General features: G+C 42.5%; 1 protein-coding gene across 1 annotated transcript; it reads right to left on the reverse strand.

Annotated features, from left to right (window-relative positions):
• Positions 1–7,199: 7,199 nt before the first annotated feature.
• On the reverse strand, positions 7,200–20,564 carry AWAT1 (acyl-CoA wax alcohol acyltransferase 1). Its single transcript, XM_073228267.1, is given in 12 exon segments — positions 7,200–7,787; positions 7,975–8,171; positions 9,728–9,900; positions 10,692–10,741; positions 10,744–10,845; positions 10,848–10,893; positions 13,065–13,135; positions 13,395–13,421; positions 13,424–13,456; positions 13,459–13,500; positions 13,589–13,595; positions 14,415–20,564. Coding segments are annotated over 12 exon segments (1,122 nt in total). The 5' UTR covers positions 14,634–20,564; the 3' UTR covers positions 7,200–7,632.
• Positions 20,565–20,770: the final 206 nt, after the last annotated feature.

The following is a 20,770-nucleotide window of genomic DNA, read 5'->3' on the forward strand; positions in this document are numbered from 1 at the left end:
TGAAATGACCTTGTTTGGTTTCATTTATCATGATGTCATAGTAATCTAATCTGAAGTTGATATTCTGTGAGATTTCTCAATCTCCTAATAAAAGAATAGCATGGCATAGCTGTGAGTGCCATGCCAGCTTCTGGATGTCAGTTGCTTCTATCCCTCTGTCTGTCTGTCTCTCTGTACACACATACACTATTTTAATAAAAATTAGATAATTCTATGTATATGGTTTTGCAAACTGTTTTTCACTTGATGACTTATTAGTTAATATTTTTCCTGTCAAAAATAATAATTCTTCAATGCCACTTTTAATAGCAATGTAGTATTCCATTGCTACATGTACTTAGCCTTTTATTTATTTAGCCTCTTCCCTATTGAAGCACATTTAGATAGTTTCCCTCATTTTGCTGACAGAGCAAACTCTATTGGTTGAAATGTTGTTAGAATCTGGATAATGACATGGACTTTTTCTTAATTCTGAAAGTGGTCTTATGCCATGGAATCTGTTAGGGATTAAATGTTTGTGTCCCCACAACATACATCTGTTGAAGCCCTAACCCAGTGTGGTTGTGTTTGGAGATGGGGCCTTGAAGGAAGTCATTAAGGTTAAATGAGATCATCAGGGTGGAGCCCTGTTGCAATAGGACAGTGTCCTTACAAGAAGGGATACCAGACAGTGAGCAAGTGAGAGTTCTCACGCATACCAAAGAAAGTCCATATGAGGACACAGTGAGAAGGCAACTGTCTACAATCCAGGAAGAGAGCCCTTACCAGGAGCTGAATTTGCCAGCACCTTTATCTTCCCAGGCTTCCCAGGCTCCAGAAATATGGTGAAGTAAATTTCAGTTGTGTAAGCCACCCAGTTTGTGACATTTTGTTATAACTTGAACAGACTAATACAGTGTTCATTGACCAAATTCTGTGAATCTACTTGGGGTTTCACTTACATGTTTATGTATAACTATTGTTATATGTATTTATATAATATATACTTTATTTTTCATTTTTATACACACACAGCTGAGATTCATTTTAGAGTTGACTCTTGAAGATGTGGAGGTTAGGGGTGTCAGCCTTCTGCACAGTTGAAAATCCATGTGTAACTTTTGACATCCCCAAATTTTAACTACTAATAGCCTACTGTTGACGAGAAGCCTTACCAATAACATTGTCAATGAACACATATTCTGTATGTTATATGTATTATATACTTTATTATTATAATAACATACACTAGAGAAAAGAAAATGTTTTTTCAAATTGTCACAAATCTCCAAACACTTTTCCAATACATCCATTGAAAAAAAATACACATATTAAATGGACCTGCTCAGTTCAAACCCACGTTGTTTAAGGGTCAACTGTATATATATATATATTCCAATTAATTAGTGAACTCTCCTTTCACTTTTAAAGCTTTTAAGGTAGACATATAACTAATTACTCTCTGTTCTTATTAATAAAAATATTAAAATAAATTTTTCTCAGTATTGTTCTTGGCAGCAACTCATACATTTTTATAAATAAACTGTTTATTTTGGAATAATTTTACATTTACAGAAAAACTGTCAAGACAATACAGAGTTCACATATACCCCTCACTCAATTTCCCCTAATGTTAACATCTTATGTGATCATGGTACATTTGCCAAAATTAATAAATTGACATTGGTACATTCTTATTAATTGAATTCCATCCATACTTTATTTGTATTTCACCAGTTGTTCCACTAACATCCTTTTTTGTTGTTGTTCCAGGATCCCATCCAAGATACCACATTGCATTTAGTCATCATGGTCTGTGATGTTCTTTGATCTGATAGTTTCTTAGTCTTTCCTTGTTTCCATGACCTTGATTTTGAGGAGGATTGGTTAGGAAATCTGTAAACTGTTCCTCGATTTTGGCTTTTTTGATGTTTTTCTCACAATTAGATTGGGTTTATGGGTTTGGAGAGGAATTCCACAGAAGTGACATGCTCTTCTCATCACAGGATATCAACATGACTTACTGCTTGTGATGTTGACCTCGATTGCTTGCTGTAGTCTGTCTTTGCCTGGTTCCTCCACTGTCAAGTTTATATTTTCACCTACCACACTCTATCCTTTGGCATTGAGTTGCTAAGTTTAGCCCACACTTGGAGGTGGAGGGGGAATTAAGCTCCACTTCCTGGAGGGGAGAGTATCTACATACATTTTTTGTAGTTTTGCTGTAAGGAAGATTTGTCCCTTTGTCACCATTTATTCATCCATTCAATCATTTATTTATATCAGTAAGAGATCATGTACATTTATTTTATACCTTGGATGATAATCCAATAAACATTATCTTGGTCAAACTGTCACAGGTTTGCTCACTGAAAGCTTTTTCAGGTTGCTTCTGTGTCCCTTTGACATGCTCCCAACCTTTTGTTTTTGGAGAACTTCATTGCTTCCTGATGCTTCAAGATGCTCCAGGATCATATTATATTTCCATCCATTTGTATATGCTGTATTTACATTTGCTTGTATCCCCCAATATATTCTGTTTTTGTCTCTAAATTTCTTTTCTGAACCTGTTGTCAGGAGATGATTTTTAATTCCTACTCAACTGGGAACTCTAATTCCACATTTATTATTTATTTCTAAGTTTACTGTGTCCTGTGACTACAGTATGTAGAATCTTTGTCTTTTTTCTTACTAAGAGCATTTTTGAATTCAAGTACATGGATAATAGTTCTGAGTGATACATGCGCATTTGAAAAGAAAGCATAATTCCTTGTCCTGCTGAGTAAGTTATTATCATTTGACAGTTTGGTCTACATGATTTATTGTATTACTTGGCTCCATACTTTTTAAAAATAGATTTTTGTTTATTTGATTTGTCATATTCTGATAGCAGAGTGTTGAGATCACCAATCACATTATACAGCAGATCCTTGATGTATGAGGAATACAACCCAAAGCATGTATTCTGAGACCATATTTTTCATCCATAAATGCCATAAAGATATAACTGAAAATATAAAGTTTCTCCTTCATACCCTTCATGGCGCTGACCATGAGTGGAGAGTAACAAAACCAGGTTACATTTGATCCAGTTCAGTTCATTCACTAGCTGTCATTTGTTTTAGCAGAATTCTAATTTGCCCATGTACCTTCTGAATTCATTCATTCAACAATTGTTTCTTAAGCACCCATGTGAGTCAGGCACTGGGCCAAGGGATAAGGACACAGAGATGACCTACACACTCATAGCCTCTGTGCTCATGAGTTTCATGGCTGGAAGCTTACTTGCAAATTGTTGAAGCTATAGTAAAACTGTAAATTCCAAAAATCTCTTTTATATGGATAATTTACTTGGATAGTCTATGTTTAACTTTTCCCTCAAACTTCTTTTTTCAGTTGTTCTTTTCTGTACTTCTCTGCTATCTTATTTACCTTATTAGACTTGCATTGTACAGCATACTTCTAACGGATGTGCCCTGAATTTATGTCTTTGATGACTTTTTTCTATGAAATCTCCTGTGAAGCCCTTTCTTTCCTTCCTGGAAATATGTATTAGGTGGCTCTTACGTGCCAGGCACTGTTTTAGACATTGGGGATGCTGTGACAAGTGAAACATAGTTTCTATTCTCAAAAGCTTTCAAATTAGTGGGAAGAGACTTGCCTAAGAGCAAATAATTATGCTGTAATATAATATGTCAAGTACCATAGTAGAGCCAACAAAAGGCTATGGGAGAATGGAGGTTGGGGTTATTAATTCTGCTGAGTGAAGGCTTCACTGAGAAGGTGATATTTGATGTGGGCTTAAAAGATGACTAGACTTTACGAAGTAGAGAGAACATGTACGAAGGCAAAGAAATGTACAAATGTTCAGGAAACATGAAATAGTCCAGCATATTACTTTAGACTGTGAGAGTGGGTGATCAGAAGTTAATAGGGGCCAGAGTGTGAAGGTCCTTTGTTGGCCTTCATGATGGACCAACCGACTATTAGGTGTGGGGAGGCATTGAACTCCTTGACTGATAGCCTAAGGAATGAATTTTTGAGAGAAAGCAAGTGGCTGATACTGACAAGAAAGTGAAGGCTTGAATTGCAATCCATCTCTTCTTTTACTCTTACAGGTATAGCCTTATTCCCATGTGTGCCCTTGAGGCTCTTCTGGAAAAGTTCTGCTCTCATTTCCTGTTGTTTCCTCTTCCTGGACAACCCAAACAGGTGAGAACGATTTTCCAGTTCCCCTTTTATTCAGTCACCTTCTGGTCACCCTCTTTGAGGTTTCAACCCACCCAATTAACCCCTTGGTAAGAGGCTTCTTCCAATCTGATAGGCTCCCAAATAAAATCAACCACTTTCCCTATATTACCAGCAAGCTTCTTGGCTGTGCTAAGGAGTATGAACTTTATCCTGTAGACCAGCATTTCCAACACTGTATTTAGAGGAACTTAAAATGTACCATGAGATGGTAATTGATGTTATTCGAAACAAGTGTTCCATTGTCAGAGAAGTTCAGGAAATGCTAAATACTTCTTGGATAGTCACAATGTCCATTAGTATAGTAAAGGCACTGAAAATATTTCAATAAATACATCTAATTTTGTTTAATCCAGCATCTCTCACAGTTATTTAGTGACAGAACCATTATTGATTACTATGCAACATTCATTAGCATCCCTCATAAGTAAGTTCCCTCAAAACCAATATATACAACTTGAACATCAACATGTTCTCACTACCCAGAGCATTCACAGTACCCAGAGCATAATTTAAGACACTGGTAAAAGCATTGTGGGAGCAATAAAGGACTTTAAACAGATGACTAACAAGTAAGACTTCAGCTTTAGTAAGAGCACCTTGGCAGCAGTGTGATGAGTAGATTGATTAGGCAGGGCTTTCCTAGAGGGAGTGGCAATAGTCTAGGACTGTTGGTAAGGGCTTTGACTATGTTGAGACCGTGGAGAAGGAGAGAGGAGGACAGGTTGTATTAATACTAAGGTGGTAAAATTGAAAGGATTTGATGCCAAAACATGGAGTTGGGTCGGGGAAGATGGTTCACCTGGTATTGGGTATGTTGATGTTCAAGTTGTATATATTGGTTTTGGGGGAACTTACTTATGAGGGAAATCTGGGGTAGAAGTAGATATTTCAGACCTGAAACAGTGTGAAGTGAGAAAAGAGGGTGGGACTCCACCACAACCCAATATTTAAGGTTAAGAAAAGGAAAAAAAGGCTAATCTAAATGGTCTTTCCCCCACATTTTCTTACCTTTTATTGAAATATAACTGACATGCAGTATTGTGTAAATGTAAGGTGTATGCCATGATGAACTGACATACACATATACTGCAAAATGATGGCCACAATAAGATCAGCTCACACATCCATCACCTCACATAGCTGCCATTTGTGTGTGTATGTGTGTGTGGGGGGGGTAGTGAGAACATTTAAGGTCTATTCTCTTGGCAATATTCAAGTTTATAATACATTATTGTTAATTATATTCATCATACTGTACTTTAGACCCCCATAAAATATTCATCTTACAACTGGAAGTTTGTATGCTTTGACCAACATCTCCCCATTTCTCCATTCCCCAGCATCTGACAACCACCCTTCTATACTCTGCTTTTATCAGTTTGGCTTTTCTTTCTTTAGATTCTAAGTATATGTGAAATCAGCTTTTGTCATTTTCCTGTGAGTTATTTCACTTAGGATAAGGCCCTCAAGGTCCCTCCATGTTGTCCCAAATGGCAGGATTTGGATTTCCTTCTTTTTATGGCTGAATAATATTCCACACCACCACCGCATCTTTATCCATGCATCTGTCAATGGACACTTAGGTTGTTTCCATGTCTTGGCTATTGTGAATAATGCTGCAATGAACATGGGGGTGCAGACATCTCCTTAAGATAATTTCCTTTCCTTTGGATATGTATACCCAGATGTGGGATTGCTCAGTCATGTGATAATTATACTTCTAACATTTTCGAGGAACCTCCATACTGTTTTCCACAGTGGCTGCACCAATTTCCATTCCCACCAACAGTACAGGAAGGTTCCCTTTCTCTGCATCCTCACCAACACTTACCTCCAGTCTTTTTGATGACAGCCATTCTAACAGGGGTGAGGTGGTATCTCACTGTGGTTTTGATTTGTTTCCCTCATGATTAGTGATGTGGAGCATCTTTTCATGTGTCTGCTGGCCATCTGTATGTCTTCTTTGAAAAAAAACATCTACTCAGGTTCTCCACCCATTTTTAAATCAAAGTATCACTGTTTTTTAAATATTTTGCTACTGAATTGTATGAGTTTCTAAATGGTGTTAACTTTTGGCCCTTTGCTGTGTTTTTAAGTATGTCTTTTTTAGATTACCTTCTGAAGGAAGATCCATCTGCATTTTTATTTACTCTTTTAAAATTCTCAGAATACAGCTTTAAAGAAAAACTTTTAAATAGAACTTAGTAAGGATTTAAAATATGCATATAAAGTGGATTTCCCATAGTAGGCTCTCAGGATGCTAGCAAATACTTTGGGATTATGGCATTAGAGGACCATCATGAAGACAAAGTGACCTATGTGAAATGCCTTTTCCAGCTGAAAGTAATCCTGAGTATGATGCCTTTGATCTATCCAAAAGGCATGTTTGTTAGCTTAATGGAGTGGACATAAGCTAAGCTTTACATCTGGACATAGAACATTACCACACAAAAACTTTCACGTGGGTGTTTATAGCAGCATTATTCATAATAGCCAACCCAAAAGTCTATCTGGTGGTGAATGGATAAAAGGATGTGGTATATTAAGTACAATGAAATGTTATTCAACCATAAAAAGAAGTGAAGTATTGATATATGCTACAACCTTGGGCCAACCTTGAAAATACTAAGGTAAGAGAAAGAAGCCAGTCATAAAAGACCACATATTCTATGACTCCATTTATATTAAATGTCCAGAAATGGCAAATCTGTAGAGTCAGATAGTAGATGAGTGGTTGCCAGAGGCTGGGGGAGGCGGAGGAATAGGGAGTGACTGCTAATGTGCACTGGATTTCTTTTTGGGGGTGCTGAAAAATGTTCTGAAATTAGATAGTGGTAGTAGTGCATGACTCTGAATATACTATTCAGTTAATTTAAATCACACTATTTGTGATTTGGGGTTTTATTGTTTTTTGTTTTTCTGCTACTGAGTTGTGTGAGTTTCGAAATGGTCTTTTACCTTTTGCTCTTTTGCTGTGTTTTTATGCGTGTCTTTTGAATATCACACTTCTAACAGGTTAAATTTATGGTATACAAAACACATCTCAATTAAAAAATGGCAGTAAGACAAAACAACAACCATAGTGGTGGCTGTTCAGGCCACTTGGCTATAGCTTGAGTCCTTGGGACCTGGGGGTTTGGGCTCAGAGAAGAAAGCCATGGGGAGTGGGACAAAGAGCAGTGGCTGGGCCTAAGGGGCCTCAGGATGCCCCCGCTGAGGAATGACTAAGTGAAGCTCTCCAGGGACAGCCACTGCAAGGGCTTCATGGCAAGACAGGAGTTCCTGTGCCCTCTCCTGCCCCACAGAGCCCACCCTCATCATCCTCGCTCCACCTTTGGGTCAGCAAGTAGCAAAGCAATCTCCCCTCCAAGGTGCCTGCCCTTGGATGCACTGCCCCTTGAGTCACTGGAAAAGCAGCTTTTGGGGCTCTGAGTGGCCATAGTATATCTTATGCTGGTCAACCAGTTTGTGCAGGGCATCTGTATAGAGTGTGTGGTATTTGTCTACCATCTCTAGGCTCAGATTTTAAATTTTGGGCAGTGTCAGAGGCTCCCCAACTGCCAAGAGAGATGGAAAAAGAGAAGGGCAAGTGTTAGAATCTTCTCTTCCTTTAACCTTCTCCTTCCCTGGGCCTAATCCTCTCACATCCCAAGTCAGCTCCCAGCTTTTCTCCCACTGCTTGGCTCTTCTTTGGTGGGGTGGGGTGGTGAGGGCTCGTGGCCTTGGGCTGAAAGCAGCACTCACCCACAGTAATGATAGGCAGTGGGTAAGGCAGGAGCCCACTGCAGCCTTGGTAGAAGCCTCGTCTATAGAAGACACAAAAATAGCCGAAGATAATGTCTTAGAGGCATTGGAACTTGTACATCCTGCTGTCCTTATGGAACAGCACCTGATCATACACCTCAGTTTCTACAAAAGTGAAGGTGGGGACCAGATGAGCCCTGTGGGAAAACCCAAACTTATTTCCCAAACACTGCCTAGGCTGAGAACCACCCAGGAACCCAGGAAGGTTTGTTCCTGGCCAGACTCCCATATACCATACAACCCCTGTGGCATAAAGTATTTCTTCTTGTGCTAAACAGGGTTCCCATATTTAATGTCTGGTGTCCTGAAATTTCCAAGGCTGGTGAGAACATTATCTCCGAGACAGGATCACAGGTTATGGGGGTACAGGGAAGGAAGAGAAGTTTGGGCAGAGATCTCCAGAGACTCAAATCACATATAAAAAGCTTCAAAGAGGTGTCCTGGAAGGGAATACCTGACTCTGTTTCCACTAGGAGGAAGCACACAAATGACAGTAAGTGTGCAGATACATGTTTATATGATTTCCCCTCACTCACAGGGACTATGCATAAGATATTCTGTCCTTGGGCCTTGGATTAGAGCAGAATGAAGTTTTCCTCTCACAGACCACAGGAATCCACCCTGATGGTGCCCTAGGAAGAGAATCAAGCTACTGAAGTCTTCCTGTGAGAGAAACGAGAGCACAGTCTCTCTTGTACAAGTCTTTGTGCATTGCTAATAACAACCTCTTAGCACTCTGGCATGTTCCCTTACTGGTTCCTCACGGGAGACAGAGTAGAGGACACAGTGGAGGGTTAGTTTTTTTTAATCTTACAGATACGGAATCCCAGGTTCCAAAGGGGGAAGGTCACTCTGGTAGTCAGTGAGTGGCACGATCTGGACTAGAATCCTGGACTCCTTCCTCTCAGCTCAGTCTCTCTCTCCTACATTATGCTCCGAACTGATGAACAGGCCACTGAGGCAAGGTCGTTGGAAGAAATACTTCCCTTTTCTCTGAGTCTACAGTAGGACAACTGTTCCTGTGTCCAATGAGCTGGCCTGCTGACCTGATGCCCACCCCACCCCCAGCTCCAGCCTGGGGCTCTTGCTCTTTACCTCCTCTTTACCTTAAGTCAGAATGGCTAACATGTATCTGTCACTTACTGTGTACCAGGACATGGTAGGTGTTTCATGTGGATTAATTCACTTAAATCCCATGATAATCCTATGGAGTAGATACAATTATTAGTAGCCACATCAAGAAGATGAAAATACCAAAGCTCGAAATAATTAAGTAAGCTGTCCCAGAGTGTACAGTAAGCCCTGAAGCCAGGATTTTAAGTCAGGTCACTGACTCCAGATCCTATGCGCATACTCAGCATAATGTACTGAGTACATTACACTTCCCTTCCCTTTAACAAGCAGATTGAGATGCTGATGTTGATAGAGACAATGTGAGTGTCATCTGTATAGTAGGGGAGCACTAGCCAAACCTCTCGATAATGAATCCCGACTTCTGGTTTGGCTTCCTGAGAACTGGTTCAGCCAACCCAGGATGAGTGGATGACCTAAAGCTTTTTGAAATTCTATGGCCATCTCCCCTACTCACTAGTAAGTTCTATGATGGCAAGACTCATGCCTGATTTATCTTGGCATTGCTTACGAGGTCATGCTGCTCAGAGGCCACCCACCCCACCTTGGCTGGAAGGCCTACCTGTGCCAGAGGGGTGTGCAAACAAACCCCTTGCACTTGTGGAGGAGGATGGTGGTGACACTGGGCACACTTTACAGGGCCTCTCCCACCCCTCCCATGACAGTGCCCACGAAGTTGCCAGTGCCATGGTTTAGCAGGTAGTTGATGGCTGCCTGACTCATGGAGCACACACCGGAAAAGGATCAAGGAGCAGAGAGAGGAGCAGAATGATCAGGAGAGAGGGAAGTGGTTGGAAGGGAACACTCTCTGCTCTACTCCTCACTGAATTGAATGCCCTCTGCTCCCATGCACCCCAGGGGGAGAGTCAGTGGGATGGGACAAAGGGTGTGGAGAAGAGAAGGCTGTGGATAGACACAACACGTTTTACTTTGAGGCAATATCTCCATTTTACAGGAGGGTCCGGGTTGCAATACAGTAGGAAGGTTTCCAGTGAGATAACTGTCTGAATTCAGCTATAATTCTACCCTTTTCCTTTTCCTCTGTTACTATTAATAGCAGCAGCTATTATTCACAGAGCACATACTCTGTGGTAGGCACTATATTGAATGCTTTACTTGTATTGTTTCATTTAGTTATCACACCACCTCTGAGGTCACACTATTATCAACAGCACCACTTTGAGACCAATAGAGGCTCAGTAGCTTGCCCCAGACCACACTGTAAGTGGCAGAGCCAGGATTCAAAGGCAGGCAGGTTAGCTATGGAACATATGCTTTTAAGTACTATGTCATAATGCTGGGGACTGGGGCTCAGGCGTAGAGATGGGACTTTTAACTGCCATGCTGTAATGGTGAGGAGGGGGCTCCAGTGGTGGGGAGGGGGGCTCTGGGGTATAGATGAGGTTTTTAACTACTATGCTATAATGATGGGGAGGGGGGTTGAGGGGTAGAGATGGGGCTTAAAAAGGTGCATCTCCAAGCAGAGAAATAGGCTGGAAGCTCCACTAAGTATGATTGGTAGCACCTTTGGCCATGAGATAGTCTCTAACAAAGGGGATCCTGAAAAACCAGGACATGTGGACAAGTGGGACATGATGCCTGGGAAGGTTTTTGAAAAGCCTGTGGCCTCAGTACAGAAGTTTCAGAAGGCACCGAAGATCAAGAGGCCATGAGGGTGAACCCCATGATGTAGTTGTGCTCAGGTGACAGGTCCTTGGTCTTCAGGATCTGCAGCTATGGAGAGAAATGCCACACATGGTAAAATGAGCCGCATGAGAAAGCAAGGTTGAAGACACTGCAGGGATTAGGGTATCCTCCACAGCAGAGCTTCTCAGTAGACAGACCATAAGTGGGACTCAGGGGATCAAGATATTAGTCTGTGGAATGACAAAAGATCCCAAATAGTCAAAGCAATCCTGAGAAGGAAGAATAAAGCAGGAGGGATTTCACTTGCCAACTTCAAGCTCTGCTACAAAGCCATAGTAATCAAGACAATTTGGTATGGCACAAGAACAGACCCACAGACCTGTGGAACAGAAAAAAGAGTCCAGATATTAACCCAAACATATACGGACAATTAATATAAGATAAAGGAGCCATGAATATACAATGGGGAAATGGCAGGCTCGTCAACAGCTGGTGTTGGTAAAACTGGACAGCTACATGTAAGAGAATGAAACTGGATCATTGTCTGATCCCATACACAAAAGTGAATTCGAAATGGATCAAAGACCTGAATGTAAGTCATGAAACCATAAAACCCTTAGAAAAAAACAGGCAAAAATCTCTTGGAAATAAACATGAGCAACTTGTTAATGAACATACCTCCTGGGGCAAGGGAAACAAAGGCAAAAATGAACAAGTGGGACTATATCAAGCTGAAAAGCTTCTTTACAGCAAACGACGCCTCAAAAGAACAAAATGGTATCCTACAGTATGGGAGATTATATTAACAAATGACAGATCCCTTAAAGGGTTGACATCCAAAATATATAAAGAGCTCATGCACCTCAACAAACAAGCAAATAATTCAATTAAAAAATGGGCACAGAATCTGAACAGACACTTCTCCAAAGAAGAAATTCAGATGGCCAACAGACACATGAAAAGATGCTCCACATTGCGATCATCAGAGAAATGCAAATTAGAACCATAAATAGATATCACCTCACACCAGTGAGGAGGGCCACCATTCAAAAGACAAACAACAAATGTTGGCAAAGATGTGGAGAAAGGGGTACCCTCCTACACTGCTGGTGGGGATGTAAATTAGTTCAACCATTGTGGAAAGCAGTATGGAAGTTCCTCAAAAAAATCAGAATAGAAAATACCATTTGACCCTGGAATTCCACTCTTAGCAATTTACCCTAAGAATACAGGAGCCCAGTTTTAAAAAGACATATGCACCCCTATGTTTATCACAGCACTATTTACAATGGCGAAGAAATGGAAGCAACCTAAGTGTCTCCATCAGTAGACGAACAGATAAAGAAGATGAGGTACATATATGCAATGGAATATTATTCAGCCATGAGAAGATAACAAATCCTACCATTTGCAACAACATGGATGGAGCTGGAGGTATTATGCTCAGTGAAATAAGCCAGGTGGAAAAAGACAAGTATCAAATGATTTTGCTCATATGTGGAGCATAAGAACAAAGAAAAAAACTGAAGGAACAAAAGAGCAGCAGACTCACAGAACCCAAGAATGGACTAATGGTTACCAAAGGGAAAGGGACTGGGGAGGATGGGTGGGAAGGGATGGATAAGGGGGAAAGAGGGGCATTATGATTAGCAGACATAATGAGGGGGGGCCAGGTGGAAGGCAGTACAACACAGAAAAGATAAATAGTGCTTCTATAGCATCTTACTATGCTGATGGACGGAGACTGTAAGCCCAGAGGATCTGCATAGCAGTACATTTCTAGAACTGCTCCCTGGTATTTCTCCTTACCAACCCTTTCTAGTGCCTGCCTAAGTAATTTTATTGAACTTTGAAAACCCAACTTAGAGGTCACCATATCTCTAAAGCCTTTCCTTACCTCTCATCTGAACTAATTGTATACCTTGTACCAAACCATAAGTGCATACTCTTCAATCCTCCCAGTATATGTGGGCTCCCTAATGGCAGAAGATGGAATCCTACTCACTTTCAATCAAAATTTGTTAAGTGGACCCGTACTGTATTTGTGTCTCAGCCTGCATCATCTGGTAGGTAACGCTGAAGGCATCCAAAGTATCTTCACAGGTAGCACAACGGCCTGGTAGCAATATGGGATCCTGAAATATGCCTGCCTGCACTGCAACTTCTCTGGAATGCTCATTTTATTTCTGGACAACCCAGTAAATGCCTAGTGTTTGGGGAACCATGAGGGATGCTGGGGAAGAGACACTTACTGTAATGCGGAAATAGTCTCTGATGTGGGTCCATACACTCCAGTTCTGTACCCAGGCTGAATATCTACCACCTGACACAGAAGTATCAGGAAGGGAGGGTGTGTGCCACCACCACCTCCCCATCCTGCTTACCCTGGAGCTTCCCTAACACCATGGAGGGAACATGGCTCTGCTGGAAAGAAAGCAACCTTGGATGGTTCTGGCTGGCCCAGCTCCCATGGCTCTGGAAATTTGGATGAGGAGCCTATGGCATAGTGAGTGGGACTCCCTGGTCACAGGTTAAGATGAAACATTCTTAGGCCCTTTTCTGTCTAGGTCCATGAGTCTTACCTTGCTCTGGGGTCTTCCAGTCCAGGAAAACCGGGCAAAGTAAAGGGCTGGTAGAGGCCACAGGGTGTAAACAGTAGAAAAATGACAAATGGCTGCAAGATCCAAACTGATGAGGGAGTAGGTCCTACCAGATTCGGGTTGCTGGCAGACCGTGGCCATGTACTGCTGGCCCCATTAAGAGCTCTCTAGGCTACACAAGCCCTGGCCTTCTGTACAACCTAGCTCCTGCCAATCCATGACCACTTGTCCTTCAAATCTTTTCTCTAGCTTCTACCACACACCAGCCCTATTTCTCTGCTTACCTGACATCCCTGTCTGCTTGACTTCTGCCTTCCATCAATTATCCCCCCTGTGCCCATTCGTCCACCCTCTTTTCCATCTGGCCTCCTGTGTCCCTTCCTATCCATCATGATTGAATGTTTGTTACACTGGCAGCCCACTCTCTCTGGCCCATGAGCTATCCATGTCTCCCCACATCCTGCCCGCGCAGCATCTGCACCCCTCTACTATTTCCCATCCACCATTCTCATCCTCTTTCCCATTCACCATTCCCTCCATCATCTCTGTCTCCTCCCCTGTTACCACCTACCCCTGCCAGAATGGAAAACTCTTTGGTACAAGCACAGGCTATACTTCTCTAAGTCTGTAATGCTAATGCTTCCTCTGTCCCACTTCCCATGCTTCCTTATGATCATGATCATATCTCTGGGCCTCATTTCCCTTTTACAGGTAGTGATAGGAGGGCTAGGAAGTGACTGAAATTATCTACATGTACTCATATCCATCATGACCCTGTTGTGCCCCTCATGTCTGGCCTCACTGTTCTCTGGGGCTCTATCTCTCCCTCCTCCAGGCACTCACAGAACCCAAGACTGCTTGGCTTTCCTCTGTACTACCATCTGAGATAATAAAAAACCAGAGATGAGACTTTCCATAAGCATACAAATTACCTCTGATCTGGCCATGACCCCTGACTCTGGCTTCTCACCACACACATTCGGATCAGTACTCACCTGTGACAAGGTAGATCAAGGGCCAATGTATAAGCATCAGACTCTGTAAGTGCTTAGGTTTCTTGAAACAAGGAATGATACCCAAGAGTGAAGGAGGTGAAGATTCCAGAGCAGTGTTCCAAACCAGTGGTGCCTCCACCTCTGGAAGCTCACTCGGTAGTGAGAGCATATGACTACCACAAAGTTTCACTTGCCGCCTTTCCTCCTTGTTCTGCCCCACACACATCCCCCACTGCAGGCAGAAGGCTCTGGAGCACTAAGGACTGCCCCGTTAGGTCTGAACCCAAGCCTTGCTTATTTGCCCTTTGAGTCTCTTTCCTGGCATTATTAGGACACCAGAATGGAGGAATGCTATCCAGTCTTAGTGACTCAGAGAGCCATTGAAAGGAAACATTTCTCACAGAGCACTCTGAGATTATAGGGGTTGTGACCTCGGGGAGAAGACTGGTGGGAAGGGAGCTCTGGGGTCTGTGGGGTGGGGGGTGCCCAAGGGTAGGTCTATATTGAGACAAACTATTGTCCTGAGGCATCCTGGTTTGGGGAAATGTCCCCTTTTTAACTTTCTATTATAAACATTTCTAAGCATATGTAAAACTAGAGAATGCAACAAAACTTCAAATTTGCACTCATAGTTTGTGTTCATGTTCTACAGCTATTAACATTTTGCCATACTTGTTTCATCTGTCTCCCCACTCTTCTTTTTTCCTTGGAAAATCTCAAAGCAATTCTAAGACATAATGTGATTTCATCCCTAAATACTTCACAACATGTCTCTACAAAAATATGGATATTTTCTTCCATAACAATGCCAACTGTCACCCTTAAGAAATTTCATAATTCTCTAATAATACCTAATATTCACTCCATATTCAAATATCTTTTTATACTTGGTTAATATGAATCAGGATCCAAAGAAAGTACACTGATTATTTTTGGACCTTATGTCTCTTCAGTCTCTCTCTCTGTCTTTAAGTTTTCATTGTAAAATAAAACCTAGGTACAGAGAACCACCTAAAAACAAATGTATGGCTCAATGAATTATTATAAGACAGTGGCCTTTCAGGTGTCACTAGGTCAGGAAATAGAACTTTTTCACCTACACTAGAAGCCTCTCATGCACCCATTCCAATCACAACCCCCTCATCCTGACATTTAGAGTCTTTTCGTAGTATTTCTATGGTTTTATTTATTACACAAACTTCCCTAATGGCTATGGTTTAGTCTTGCCGATTAAAAAATGGATATGTCCCTTAAATTGTCTCTTTTTTAAACTTTTTATTCTGGAAGACTTTCAGATTTATGGGAAATTTGCAAAGATAATATGGAAAGTTTCCCACACCCTTCATCTAGCTTCCCCTATATTAACATCTTATGGAACTATGATACAGTCATCACAACTAAGAAGCCAATACTGCTACATTACTGTTAACCTAACCCCAGACTTTATTTGAATTGCACTGGTTTTTTTCCTACTAATGTCCCGTTTCTGTTCCAGGATTCTTTCAGTTCCCATACTGTACTCAATCATCATGTCTCCTTAGTTTCTTCCAATCTGTAATGGTTTCCTGGTCTTCCCTTGTCTTTTATGACCTTGGCATTTTTGAAGAGTTAAGTCTGTTTTAATCTACAGGACACCCCTCCATCCCTTTCTCTTCCTGACAATTTATCTGTTGAAGAATCCATATTCGACCTGAAGAATTTCCCACAGCCTGACCTTGCTGACTGCATGTTCTTGGTGTATTTCACCAGGGTCCTCCATATTTCTCACAGATTGGTCACTGGATTCTAAGACTGCATAAGACTCCAGGTTGAGTCCTGTGGAAGATCTTAATTTGCTTTTAATATGGAACAGTCCCCTGTCCTACCCTTCTTTTCTTCCCAAGCCATGGACTTGTTGAAGACTGTTCTTCTGATAGGGAAAAATATACAAGGACAGCAATCTAGTCCAGGTGGCGCCCTTCTGCTTCTCAGCAAAAACAATCCAACACTCCTTTAATTCCTGCTCTGCCATGCATTCCCTCCTAAGCTCACTCCCTAAACTTGCTCCCCACTGCTTACTTGCTGTGCACTTAGAAATGTTGCAGATAAGGAAGGAGAAAGATATATATTGCTCCCCTTGCCTTTGTTAGGGGCCCAGACCTTGGGAGATTACTCCCCTCTGAGCCTGCTGGTGTAAATAAAATTAAAGCCTCAACACTCCAAGACCTCTGAGTGCTGCTTGGTTCTTTGGTCAGCGATCCAGTCCAGGTTTTTCCAAGTTTTTCCGTGACATTAGGTTCCCTGATCGGGAATCCCAACCGTGCTGACCCTTTGTTACCATTGGTTTGGGGCAACGGCAGGGCGGTGATGGAACAGGAGATAACAATGGAGAAGATGCGCCCTGCCTGATGTTTCATCAGTCTCCAGCCAGATTGTTCCGGGCTGGCCTCGCTCCACTGTTCCCTTCAGACTCAAGGAGGCTTGGGAGGTGAGGACCTGGTTCCAATGTTGAATCAGGTAAGGTCCCAGGGGCCCTGACCCAGCCAGTTCCCACCTTTTGGGGTGGAAGATAAGCCTTATCACCTTCCAGAGACTTCTTAGAAGTCTCACAGGTAGACATTCCCGGGGGTGGGGGTGAGTTTAAACTCTAGTCTGAGTGTGTGAGTGAGTGCGCAGGGCCGCTGAAGCCATTCAGTCTTCTCTGAATCTGTGATTCCACAGCCTGCACTACAGAATCTGAGTGGGCCCTTCACCATATTCACGGTTGGCTACCATGACATAATGGTGACTCAGCTTCAGCTGACCTGGCCGGGGACTTATACAGGTGCACCTTAGTCAAGGCTGATCAAAGTCTCTCAAAGGAGCACAAACAGACAGGTGCCTGACTGGTCTCCTCTCTAGAGGAGGCACTCCTCTTTTGTCCATTGTCACAACACAGTTACATGGACACGTCAGGGGTCAGGGCACAGCAAACCCATAATTCTTGACACCATCATCAAGAATTTGAGGAAGGGATATTTTTTAAGAAACTGCAGAATAAAATTAACTCTCAGAAGGTTAAAAACCCTGTGTAAATCTAAATGGCCCGCCTTTAGTGTAGGATGGCCTTCAGAATGGGCCCTAGATGTCCCAACAGTCTGCCAGTTCCAGTGGGTCATCACTGGAGATCCAGGTCATCCTGACCAGGTCCCATATATTAACTCCTGGTTAGAAGTTTCCCAGACCCTTCCCCCTTGGGTGCAATTCACTTGCAACAGGCAGGGACAAGGTAGGGTCTCAGTCACCTCAACAAAGAAGGCTACAAAGAATCAATAGAAGCCTGAGCCATTTGAAGATTCTTGCTGGTGACCCAGAGGAGACCCAGAGGAAGAGCTAATATTGCCCCTACCTTATGCAACCCTAAGGCCAACAGCACCCAGACCCTGGTCCCGGATACCCTGCTGCCATCGGCTTCCCTGCCAACTCTAGAACCAGTGAACCTACACTGTCCCAGACCAGCAGCCACACTACACCCACAGCCAGGAGCAGGAGCCCTTCAGATGCCAGTGTAAGAGACACGGAAGCCTGAAAGATGTAATAAATATGGGACCACCCAGCCTAGGCAGTCCATGTATTACTACCAAGCCTTCTCCACAACTGACATCCCATCAGAAAAGCCATAAGCCCTGGTTGATCTCATGAAATTCCTCTTCCAAACCCATTGACCAAAATAAAAAAAACTGTCAACAGCTTCTCTGCACCCAATTCACAACAGAAGAGAGAAGGCAGCCGGGGTCCTTGATCAGAGTTCATGGGCTGAAATTGCTGTCCCCAAGGAACACCCTGAGTGGAACTTCACCACCCCTGAGGGACAGCACCAGATCTTCTGATATCAGGATGCCCTCCTCCAAGGGATAGAAACCAGGTCCAAAATGCCTATGAACATGACCAAAGTTTCTTCAGTCACTCAACAACCAGGAGAGTCTCCTGCGGACTATTATGAAAGACTGTGTGAAGCTTATAATATCTACACCACCTTCAATCCTGAGTCACCAGGGAGCCAATAAATGGTCAACACCTCATTCATAGCTCACGCCACCCCAGACATCAGACAAAAACTCCAAAAAGTTGAAGGCTTTGTCAAGATGAGTATCACTCAGCTGATTAAAATTGCCAACAAAGGGGAAGGGAGCCAGGATGGCAGCGTGAGCAGAGCAGTGGAAATCTCCTCCCAAAACCACATCTATTTTTGAAAATACAACAAATACAACTCTTCCTAAGAGACCAGAAGACACAGGACAACAGCCAGACGACATCCACACCCGTGAGAACCCAGCACCTCGTGAAGTGGGTAAGATACAAGCCGTGGCCCAGTGGGACCCAAGCGCCCCTCACCCCAGCTACCGGTGGGAGGAGAGGAGTTGGAGCGGGGAGGGAGAAGGAGCCCAGGACTGCTAAATAGCCAGCCCTCGCCATCTGCAACAGAGCGCAGACACAGTGTGTGCGTGGGGTGCTGTAAACTAGTGAAACAGGACAGTAAGAACTGTGAGTGGGTCCGCACAGCTGGCACCCCTGTGACAAAGAAAAGAGAGTGCTTTTTGAAAGTCTTAAAGGAACAAGGACCCACAGCTGGACAGAAGCATCCAAGGACATGTAGCCCGGCAGCTGGAAATCCTGGAGAACTCTGGGCACTCTAATCCCTTGGCCAGCAGGGCAGCTCAGAGGCCCCTCACAGAGATAAACAGCCTCCCGGCCATTTCCCCTCCAAAGTGGATCTGCCATATTGGAGCAGAGGCTGAGGCAGGCCACACCCACAGCAACTGTGGAGCTAAACTCCATAGTGGCTGGGCAAGAATCAGAAGCCCCATCTGTGCACAGCTGCCCAGCACAAGCTTCTATAGGTCACTGTTCTCCCAGGAGCGAAGGCCACAAACCAACATCCCAGCCATCACTTGTGCCATCTCCGAGAACTATCTCTATCACCATGACAAGGCAGAAGAATTTGATACAGACCAAAATCACAACCCCTGAGAAGGAGACAGACCTAGCCAGTCTTTCTGAAAAAAAAATCAAAATAAAAGTCATAAACATGCTGAAGGAGCTGCAGAGAAATACACAAGAGTTAAGGGATGACGTCTAGAGGGAGATTACAGAAGTGAAACAATCTCTGGAAGGATTTATGAGCAGAATGGATAAGACGCAAGAGGCCATTGATGGAATAGAAACCAGAGAACAGTAATGCATAGAAGCTGATGCACAGAGAGATAAAATGATCTCCAGGAATGAAATAATATTAATAGAACAGTGTACCCAATCCAAAAGGAACAATATCCACTTTATAAGGTTACCAGAAGAAAAAGAAGAGATAAAAAGGTATAGAAAGTGTCTTTGAAGAAATAATTGCTGAAAACTTCCCCAAACTGGGGGAGGAAATAGTTGCTCCGACTATGGAAGCACAAAGAAATCCCAACAGAAAGGAACACAAAGAGGACAACACCAAGACACATAATAATTAAATTGGCAAAGATCAAGTTCAAAGATAGAGTATTAAAAGCAGCCAGAGTGATAAAAAAAAAAGTCACCTACAAAGGAAAACCCATCAGGCTATCATCAGACTTCTCAACAGAAACCCTACAGGCCAGAAGAGAATGGCATGATATATTTAATGCAATGAAACAGAAGGGCCTTGAACCAAGGATACTGTATCCAGCACGATTATCGTTTAAATATGAAGGAGGGATTAAACAATTCCCAGAGAAGCAAAAGTTGACGGAATTTGCCTCCCACAAACCACCTCTACAGGGTATCTCAGAGGGACTGCACTAGATGGGAGCACTCCTAAAAAGAACACAGAACAAAACACCCAACAAATGAGGAATAGAGGAGGAGGAATAATAAGGGAGAGAAATAATCATCAGCTGTGTTTATAACAACTCAATAAGCGAGTTAAGTTAGACAGTAAGGTAGTAAAGAAGCTAACCTTGAACCTTTGGTAACCAGGAATCTAAAGCCTGCAATGGCAATAAGTACATATCTTTTAATAATCACCCTAAATGTAAATGGACTGAATGCACCGATCAAAAGACACAGAGGAATAGAATGGATGAAAAAGCAAAACCCATCTATATGCTGCTTACAAGAGACTCACCTCAAACCAAAAGTCATGCACACATTAAAAGTCAAGGTATGGAAAAATATATTTCATGCAAACAACAGGTAGAAAAAAGCATGTGTTGCAATACTAGTATCAGACAAAATAGACTTCAAAACAAAGAAAGTAAAAAGAGATAAAGAAGGAAACTACATAATCATAAAGGTGTCAGTCCAACAAGAGGATATAACCATTATAAATATATATGCACCCAACACAGGAGCACCAATATACGTGAAACAAATACTAACAGA

Source organism: Manis javanica, chromosome Y, assembly GCF_040802235.1.
Source record: "Manis javanica isolate MJ-LG chromosome Y, MJ_LKY, whole genome shotgun sequence".
Taxonomy (NCBI): Eukaryota; Metazoa; Chordata; class Mammalia; order Pholidota; family Manidae; genus Manis; species Manis javanica.